This window comes from Hylobates moloch, unplaced genomic scaffold, assembly GCF_009828535.3.
Source record: "Hylobates moloch isolate HMO894 unplaced genomic scaffold, HMol_V3 SCAFFOLD_12, whole genome shotgun sequence".
Taxonomy (NCBI): domain Eukaryota; kingdom Metazoa; phylum Chordata; class Mammalia; order Primates; family Hylobatidae; genus Hylobates; species Hylobates moloch.
The window spans coordinates 102,581,241-102,591,508 of record NW_026652287.1 but is presented as its reverse complement, the minus strand read 5'-3'; the positions used below and the strand labels follow the sequence as shown (position 1 = coordinate 102,591,508).

General features: G+C 54.6%; 1 protein-coding gene across 1 annotated transcript; it reads left to right on the top strand.

The window, feature by feature from the left end:
- Nucleotides 1–5,340: 5,340 nt before the first annotated feature.
- On the top strand, nucleotides 5,341–9,221 carry SBK3 (SH3 domain binding kinase family member 3). The gene is made up of 4 exons (XM_032171692.1): nucleotides 5,341–5,385; nucleotides 5,936–6,086; nucleotides 6,583–6,785; nucleotides 8,354–9,221. Exons 1-4 carry the CDS (start codon nucleotides 5,341–5,343, stop codon nucleotides 9,029–9,031), a joined length of 1,077 nt encoding a protein of 358 aa, XP_032027583.1. The 3' UTR covers nucleotides 9,032–9,221.
- The last annotated feature ends 1,047 nt before the right edge of the window (nucleotides 9,222–10,268 follow it).

Genomic DNA, 10,268 nt, shown 5'->3' with positions numbered 1-10,268 from the left:
ATCTGTGCCTTGGGAAATAATAGTTCCTATGTCACAGGTAGAACAAAAGGATTACATGAGATTACTGTAAGGGTATACAAAGCCCCAGAACGGTACCTGGCCCATAGTAACTGCTGTAAGCGCATTCGTCGACAACAATAATAATAATCGTTAAGCATTCACTATGCTCGGTGGTATGGCTTGTGTTTTCATCCGTTATTTTATTTAACAATATTTTTTCAATGTATACGTGGTGCAATAGAAAGAAAATAGCTTTACTGTCTTAAAACAGGAGCAAAGGGCCAGGTGGCTCACGCCTGTAATCCCACCCAGCACGTTGGGAGGCCGAGGCCAGAGGATAGCTTGAGGCCAGAAGTTGAGACCAACCTGGGCAACATAGTGAGATCCCATCTCTACAAAAAATTTAAAAAGTAGCCAGCCCAGTGGCATGCACCTGTGATCCCAGCTACTTGGAAGGCTGAGGTGGGAGTATCTCTTGAACCCAGGAAGTCAAGGCTGCAGTGAGCAGTGACTGTGTACCACTGCACTCCAGCCTGGATGTCAGAGTGAGACCCTGTCTTAAAAACAAAATAAAAAAAAAAAACAGGAGTGGGCCAGGCGCGGTGGTTCACACCTGTAATCAGCACTTTACTCAGGAAGTTGAGGCAGGAGAATTACTTGAACCCGGGAGGTGGAGGTTGCAGTGAGCCGAGATCGGGCCACTGCACTCCAGCCTGGGTGACAAAGCGAGACTCCATCTCAAACAAAAAAACAACAACAAAAAAATAAAAATCAGGAGTGAAAACATTTCCACCTTTCCTGTGAAGGTCGGTTAACTCATCAGGATGACTATTATAGGCTGAGATTTTGGTCTACTAGTTTATAATCTAACTCGTTCCAGATAAAGCAAATCAGTTTAATGTTTTTCCTTCTGTTTTTCTTTTCACCTTTTTTGGCCCAAGGATGGAGTGGGATGGTGGGTGGGTTACCTTGTCAACTGAACAATCTTTGAAGTGTAAATTAATTTTTATATGTTCTTTCAGTATATATTTTCTTAACTGAATATACTTTAAAAATAACATATAAGCATATATAATACATAAGATATATACTACATATATCACTTAATATATAATGTAGGGTAGTATATATCATATCTAAAATAATTATCTCAGATATAATGTTATAATGTACATTAGTTTATGCATTATACATATCAATTTTCTTAACAATAGCACAGTGGGTGGGAGCTGGGGATGACCTTCATTCCACATAGGGGAAAACTAAAGCAGAGGCATCCCGGGAATTCAAGAGCAGCCTCAAATTCCAACATAGTGAGAGGGTAGAGGCCGCAGAGTGAGACCCGGTCTCTGCAAAAACTCATCACAACAATGACAATAACAGATGAATACACAAGCCACAGCACCGAGTACAGTATGAGTGTTGGACACTATTATTGTTGTTGTTGTTAACACACTTAACTTGTGGGTGTGCATGCCCGCGTTCGGCCAGGAGGGGACAAAGCCAGGAAACGGTCACAAAAGGAGCCCTCGGAGGCTGGTGGGCAGGAGGGAGGGAAGGAGAGAGGCACACCGCCCAGCTTTAATGAGGGGTGTGTGTGTACCCTGGGGCTGCAGGACTGCAACCTCCCCCACCACACCTGCGTGCTGAGGTCACTCCGGGTGACCCCGCAGAGCGGCGTTACTAAATGGGGAGGTGCAAAGCTCTTCGGATCACCAGGGAGCCTCTGGGGGAGGGCTGGGAGGGCTGGAGGCCTGCAGCGTCCCCTCTCACTCTCCTCCCGGGGCACCCAGGTGGCCGGCTCTGCAGTCCGACCTTTCGGCCCTAGAGTAGCAGATGCGCTTGCTTGTCAGAGCACAGCCAGCCCTGCGTCCCCAGTGGAGGAGCTCAGCTGGAGCCAGGCACCTGAGGTCGGCCTCACAGGAGCCGCCTGGGCAGGGGCCACAGAGGAGCCTGGAGTCACCAGACCTCCAGGCATCCCAGCTCTGCCTCTCGCTGGCTGTGGCTCTGCGGCCCATGACTCTGCCGCTTCATGCCTCACTGTCCCCATCAGGAAATTGTAAACCATCATTCTACCGACCCAGGGCTTGTTGGGAGGACTCCACACAGTCTTAGGTGAAAAAGAGACAGAGACCGAGAGAGCGTGACCAGGGCCTGGCAGCAAGTAAGCACCGAGTGTTACCATATTACCGTATCACCATCACTATATTATTTCATTAAAAATTTTTGAATAAGTAACACATACTCACAGGAAAAATTCAAATAATGTAAAAGGCACAGTGGTAAAAAGTTCCCTGAAAGTCATACAGGATATTGACGTTGATTCCTGACTCATAAAGCAAATAAGCCATTTTTTTCTTTTCTTTTTTTTTTGAGATAGTCTCACTGTGCCGCCAGGCTGGAGTGCAGTGGTCCATCTCGGCTCACTGCAACCTCCACCGCCCAGGTTCAAGCAATTCTCCTGCCTCAGCCTCCCGAGTAGCTGGGATTACAGGCACCTGCCACCATACCCAGCTAATTTTTGTATTTTTAGTAGAGATGGAGGTTTTACCTTGTTGGTCAGGCTGGTCTCCAATTCCTGACCTCAGATGATCCACCTGCCTCGGCCTCCCAAAGTGCTGGGATTACAGGCATGAGCCACCACGCCCAGCCAAGGCATTTTTAAAACAATAAATGTGAGAAATTGAAGACAGACTTGTCATTATCTGATTTCGAGAAATTGTTGGGCTGGATACTGTGGCTCACACCTGTATTCTCAGCACTTTGGTAGACGGAGGTGGGAGGATCACTTGACCCTAGGAGTTTGAGACCAGCCTGGGCAATGCAGCAAGACTCCATCTTAAATTCTTTATTTAATTTTATTTTTTTGAGACAGACTCTCGCTCTGTCGCCCAGGCTGGGGTGCAGTGGTGCCATCTCGGCTCCCTGCAACCTCTGCCTCCCGGGTTCAAGCGATTCTCCTGCCTCAGCCTCTTGAGTAGCTGGGATTACAGACGCCCACCACCACGCCTGGGTAATTTTTGTATCTGTAGTAGAGATGGGGTTTCTCCATGTTGGTCAGACTAGTCTCGAACTCCCGACCTCAGGTGATCTGCCCGCCTTGGCCTCCCAAAGTGCTGGGATTAGGGGCATGAGTCACCGTGCCCGGCCGGCCAGACGATTTTAAAGCAAACACACCAGGCAGCTCAGCATTTCCACTTCCAAAAGACTTCAATATCTATCATTTACTTGAAACTAGTTTGCATGTACCCCTCCGACAAAGAAATAAAGATCAAGAAAGTATGGCCAAATGGTCACATCTGTGAAGTTTAGCCAATGGGTGTTCATGACAGCGCTTTTTTGTTTGTTTTTGTTTTGTTATTCCTGTTTGTTCATTTGTTTGTTTGTTTGTTTTTGAGACGGAGTCCCGCTCTGTTGCCCAGGCTGGAGTGCAGTGGTGCGATCTCGGCTCACCACAACCTCTGCCCCCAGGGGTTCAAGCAATTCTCCTGCCTCAGCCTCCCCAGTAGCTGGGATTACAGGCACGGACAGCACTTTTTCTACTTTTCTGTAGGTTTGCGACTTTCCCCAATCTAACCTCAGAACCGCAAAGGAAGTTCTACCTCTGCCCCTCCTTGGGCCCCATCCAGCTCCCCAGAGGCCAACGCCGCAGCCGGTTTCCTGCAGATCCTTCCAGCGCCTACGCGTCGCCGCCGTTGCTGCGTCTTTATTAATAGCAGGGCTGTAGTAGTAGTGGAAACACGAGTGGGGCAGGCAGCAGGCCTCTGAGTCACACAGGCCTGGCCCGGGGCCCGCTCCCCTTCTGACCCTGTGTAACACGATCGCTTCTCGGAACCTCAGTTTCCTGCTCCGTTAACTGGGGATAAATACTGACCCTTTGGGCAGCTGGGAGGATCCAGTGTAAAGCCCCGCACAGGGCTAGGCGCGGAACAGGTGCTGAGAACATGAGAGCACCTCTGTCCCTGGCGCTTCCCACAGCTACTTCAGCTCCTGAGTCCTGCGGGAGGAGGGGCTGGGCCTGGACTCCTGGGTCTGAGGGAGGAGGGGCTGGGGGCCTGGACTCCTGGGTCTGAGGGAGGAGGGGCTGGGGGCCTGGACTCCTGGGTGTGAGGGAGGAGGGGCTGGAGTTTGGACTCCTGGTCTGAGGGTGGAGGAACTGGGGACCTGGACTCCTGGTCTGAGGGAGGAGGAGCTGGGGCCAGGACTCCTGGGTGTGAGGGAGGAGGAGCTGGGGCCAGGACTCCTGGGTGTGAGGGAGGAGGAGCTGGGGCCAGGACTCCTGTGAAGGAGGAGGGCTTTGGGAACTGTTCCCTGGTCCCTGGACACCAGTGCTCCTGGCCTCCAGGGCAAGACAGAGGCGCTCAGCTCTGGGCCTGTCATCCCAGCTCAGGTGTGTGGAGGAGTCTGTCCCACCCTTTCCTCTGCCCTCAGGCCTGGGCCTTGTTGAGGGTTCACAATATGTTTTGTCCCATCTGTCCTGGGACTGGAGCCCAGAGTCCAAGCTGGTCTAAGTTTGGAAGGGAGAGGGAGGGGGCAGCGGTCAGAGGGGGTGAGGGAGGGGTGTGGGGGGACAGGATGTCTCTGTCTCTGAGCTGTCACACACACCCCTGTCCCAGGCCCAGAGAAAGGGAGGGACAAAGGCTTTGCGAGAGAGTCAGGAACAAAGAGGAGGAGAGAGACGCAGAGACACTGGGGAGAGCGGACGGAGATGCACAGAGGAGCCGGGAGAGACGGGAAACAGACAGACAGACAGACAGACAGACAGACAGACAGAGGGGGCAGGCAGGGAGCAGAGCGTGGAGACACCCCCAGAGTTGGTGGAGAAAGAGTGGAGACAGTGTGCGGACAGGGGAGAGGGGCCGGCGACCCACAGAGACGGGACAGGGAGGGGGTGTCCCACCCCAGAGACCCAAGGGCGAGACAGAGACAGGGAGGGCGGAGAGAGAGAGACGGGGAGAGAAGGAGACGAAGACACACACAGAGAGAGAGGAGAGACAGAGGGAGCAAGAGAGAGGCTGACAGAAAGGTGTTCGTGTAGAAGGAAGGAGAGACTGGGGTTGGCTACAGGGAGGGGAAGAGAGGGTGCCGGGAGTAAGGGCTATCACCTGGGAAGCACAGCACAGAATACACCCAGAGGGTGGCAGGAGGGCACAGAGAGGCAGAGACACTCCTCCAGCTAGACAGACCCGGACAGACAAGGGGCGACTGAGGCTGACCTTGCAGACGAGCTTCCATCCCTTGGCTCTGCACAGCGAGAATCTGTGGGGTGCTGGCTGCTCTCTGGGGAGCCCTGACGGGGGGGTCCTGCCCAAGGGCCACCCCACATCAGGAAGCCCTGAGATGGAGCGCAGGGCCTCCGAGACCCCTGAGGATGGGGACCCAGAGGTGAGAGACGGGAGCCAGGGGAGGAAGACAGAGAGAGAAAAGAAGAGACAGAGGCAGGAGACAACACGGGGAAAGAGAGGAAGAGAAACAGAAAACAGGGAAACGCAAAGACCTCAGAGACCCAGACCCAGGGAGACAGGATGACAGAGATCCAAGGACACACAGCGAGACCGAGGCCCCCAGAGAAATGGACTCAGAAACACACAGCGGGATGCACAGGGGAAGAGGACGGTGGAGAGAGAGACCAGGGTGGGCGGGGAGGGCTGTGTGGGCTGAGGATGCACCCCCACTTGGGGCTGGGGGCTCCTGGCCCCCTCCCACAGACAGGGGAGGCGGGGCCTCTGTGACAGTGACCCCCTAACCTCGCCAGGACACAAAAACAGGTGGCCCGAGTCCGGGTGAGTCACTGTGACTCATCCTCCTCTCTGGGGACAGTGACCCCTGTCCCCTGCCCCACCCTCCATCCCGGGGCTGTGCCGTGACCTCCTCCCCCACCACTCTCAGCGGACCCCAGACTCGCCCCCCTCCTCACCCTGCCCCTCTCCCATAGGAGGACACAGCCACAGCCCTCCAACGGCTGGTGGAGCTGACGGCCAGCAGGGTGACCCCGGTGAGGAGCCTTCGGGACCAGTACCACCTCATCCGGAAGCTGGGCTCTGGCTCCTATGGCCGCGTGCTCCTCGCCCAGCCTCACCAGGGGGGTGAGTTTGGCCACCCAAGGGCAGCCTCCCCAACTGCCCCACAATAAGCGTTCTCGGAAGCCACCCAGACAGGGGGCATTCCCAGGAGGAGCTGATGGGGACCCTTCTCGGTGGGGGCCCTCTGGAAGTTAAGAGCTCTGGGATCTTCTGAGAAACACAGGCCCCACCCCAGAGAGGGCAAGGGGCTGCCTACGGTCCCACAGCAAGACAGGTATGCAACTCAGGTTGGAACCCAAGTCACCACCATGTCTCTTACTTGATGCCAGGGGAAACTGAGGCCCGGAGAGGGTGAGGCGGCTGTGCAAGCCCACGCCACAGTCCGAGGCAGAGCAGGGAGGGTCTTCAAAGAAGGTCTCCTCCCACCCACACTTCACAGACAGAGGAGCCCGTGCTGCCCATGAGAAGTGTGAGGCTTAGAGAGGTTACACGGCTTCCATCAGGCCCCACAGCAGGACTGGAGCCGCCTGAGTGTCCCTCCGACCCATCTCCCCGGCAGGTCCAGCTGTGGCTCTGAAGCTTCTGCGTCGGGATTTGGTCCTGAGAAGCACCTTCCTGAGGGAGTTCTGTGTGGGCCGCTGCGTCTCTGCACACCCAGGCCTGCTGCAGACCCTGGCAGGACCCCTACAGACCCCCCGCTATTTTGCCTTCGCCCAGGAGTACGCGCCCTGTGGGGACCTCAGCGGGATGCTGCAGGAAAGGGTGAGGCCACGAGGGACAAAGGTTGGCAGCGCTTATCCCAGGTCCAACTCTGTCCCAAGCCCTGCCTCTATCTCCAACTCTGACCCCCAAGTCAGGGCCCGCCCAACCCATCTCCACCCTGAGCCCCCACATGACCTCCCCCTTTCTAATTCTCAACAAGGTTCCATGCCTGACCTCAACCCTAATCCATCCAATCACCCAAACCCAAGCGTGGAAGGGCAGGGAGCTGGGGGTGGGATTGAGGATGGACTGGAGTCAATGAAGCGGGTGGGGAGGGAGACAGGTTTGGGATTTTAGTTGACACTGAGGTTAGGGCATGGGCACAGGTGGAGTTGAGTGGGTTGAGTTTAGAGTTGATTATAGATTGATCATGAGTATGGAGAAAAGCATGAATGCGGTTGCAGAGAGAAGCAGAGATGGTTGAGGATGTGTATATAGACTGAGTTAGAGATGGGCTGTAATGGGGTTTCTTCTAGAAAGGAGACCAGGTCAGGACAGAACCCATGATATTCTAGGGTCTCTTGAGTTTGGAGATTAGGGATAGGGATAGTTTCAGGAATAGATTTTGGATTTGAGATAAAGTTAGGGATAAATGGAAGGAACAAAAGAAGGAAGGGGATGAGGAAGGTACATGTGGATGAATGAGTCTCATTGAGAATTAGAAGGATGGAAGGATGGGTGAGTGGACAGATGGATGGGTGAATAGATGGGTGGAAGGAAGGATTGGTAGATGGATGGGTGAGTGGAAGGGATAATAAATGGATGGTGAGTCGATGGGTGAAAGGAAGCAAGGGAGGATGAATATATGGATGTTGACATTAAATAATAGAATAACGTATTGGATTGCTGACTGGTTGGTGGAACGGATGTTGGATGGACACACTGTTGAATACTGTTGGAAGGATGGATGGCTTCATGGATGAATTGCTGCCTGGCCAGCTGGCTGGCTAGACGGATAGATAATCAATTGATGACATAAACTGGGGAATTTTAGAAAAGCCTCTGAGTTAGAGATGGGGTCTAGTCTCATATGAGACTAAGATTAGGGTTAAGAATGAAATTTGAGTTCTCACTGCAGAAGATCAGTTTACAAAAGATATATAAGAAAAGTTCACAGTGGGCCTGAGTATTTGAGTTAGGAGAATCTTTGAAAGAAGCTAAAACAAGGAGCTACTGGTTGTAACTGGGGTTCCAGTGGGGAAAACTGGGACACCAGCTGGGAGTTGGTCTATGGGAGTGCAGATATGGCTGCAGGTTGAGGTTGAGGACGATGGGGAGAACGTCTTTGGGGGCGTGTGGTGGGAACAGTGGAGGCAGCCACTAGTCTGGGGTTCTAGATTCTCAAACCCCAAGAGTCACACTTTTAGGACTTAGGAGTCTGGAGCCTCTTTCAAGAATTATTCAGAAGAAGGAAGCCACTGGTGTGGTGCCTTATGCCTATAATCCCAGCACTTTGGGAGGCCAAGACAGGAGGATCGCTTGAGGCCAGGAGTTTGAGACCAGCCTGGACAACATAAAAAAGACAAAACCAAGAGACTCTGACCCTCCTCCTGTCTTCTTGACCTCAGGGCCTCCCAGAACTGCTGGTGAAGCGGGTGGTGGCCCAGCTGGCAGGAGCTCTGGACTTCCTCCACAGCCGGGGGCTGGTCCATGCAGATGTCAAGCCGGACAACGTGCTGGTCTTCGACCCGGTCTGCAGCCGTGTGGCCCTGGGAGACCTGGGTCTGACCCGGCCAGAGGGCAGCCCGACCCCTGCCCCACCAGTGCCTCTGCCCACGGCACCACCTGAGCTCTGCCTCCTGCTACCGCCCGACACCCTGCCTCTGCGGCCAGCCGTGGACTCCTGGGGCCTGGGGGTGCTTCTCTTCTGTGCTGCCACTGCCTGTTTCCCTTGGGATGTGGCATTGGCCCCCAACCCTGAGTTCGAGGCCTTTGCTAGCTGGGTGACCACCAAGCCTCAGCCACCTCGGCCACCACCACCCTGGGACCAGTTTGCGCCCCCAGCCCTGGCCTTGCTCCAGGGGCTTCTGGACCTGGATCCCGAGACTAGGAGCCCCCCACTGGCTGTCCTGGACTTCCTGGGGGACGACTGGGGGTTGCAGGGGAACAGAGAGGGACCTGGGGTTTTGGGGAGCGTGTCCTATGAGGACGGGGAGGAGGGAGGCTCAAGCCTGGAGGAGTGGACAGATGAGGGCGATGACGGCAAAAGTGGTGGGAGGACGGGGACAGATGGGGGAGCTCCCTGACCAGGTGACGGAGACAGGTGGCCAGAGCCTGGGCCAGAGGCCCTTCCCCCAGCCCCCAGGGCCACCTGGATGGAGAGACAGCTGCACCCGGGAGGACAGAGAGGGAACACATTGCACTCTCCCTACGGAACGCTGGGCTTGCACGCACATTCCTCTTCCAACTGAGGACCCAAGAGCCCAGCTCCTGCCCCTTCTCTCTCAGATGCAGGATCCAGGCTCCCAGCCCTCCCTCCCTCAAGGACCTTTCCTCTTCCCTCCATCCAGAGTGTCTTCTTTTTCATTTTTTTTTTTTTAGACAGAGTCTCACTCTGTCGCCCAGGCTGGAGTGCAGTGGTGCGATCTCGGCTCACTGCAAGCTCCGCCTCCCGGGTTCACGCCATTCTCCTGCCTCAGCCTCCCGAGTAGCTGGGACTACAGGCACTCACCACCCCACGCCCGGCTAATTTTTTGTATTTTTAGTAGAGACGGGGTTTAACCTTGTTATCTCCTGACCTCGTGATCCACTTGCCTCGGCCTCCCAAAGTGCTGGAATCACAGGCGTGAGCCACCGCGTCTGGCCCAGAGTGTGTCTTCTTGAAGGAAGGCACTGGTCCCCACCACCACCCACACCCTGCCTGGTGTGTTTCTGTGCTGAGGACATGCTGAATGCTCATCATGGACCTCTTTTTCTTTTTTCGGGGAGCCTCGCTCTGTCACCCAGGCTGGAGTGCAGTGGTGCGATCTCGGCTCACTGCAACCTCCCCCTCCCAGGTTCAAGTGATTCTCCTGCTTCAACCTCCCAAGTAGCTGGGATTACACCCGCACCACCATACCCGGCTAATTTTGTATTTTTAGTAGAGGTGGGGGTTTCACCATGTTGGCCAGGCTGGTCTCGAACTCCTGACCTCAAATGATCCACCCGTCTTGGCCTCCCAAAGTGCTGGGATGACAGGCATGAGCTACCACGCCTGGCCATCATGGAGTTCTGATGGGATCACTCCTGTCCCCTAAGACCTTCAGTGGCTCCCACTGTCCATGTCACAAAATCTGAACTTTAGGATCCGACACCATGTAAACCTCACCCTCCACTGCTCCCATTTCTCTGGGCTGTGGGTGATGTCACGGGAGCCACTCATCTGTTCTGGACCTAAATCTACACATGTGAGAACACACACACGCACACACACACGCACACACACACGTGTGCACACATGCACGCACACATATGCACATACACGTGCATGCACTCACATGCACA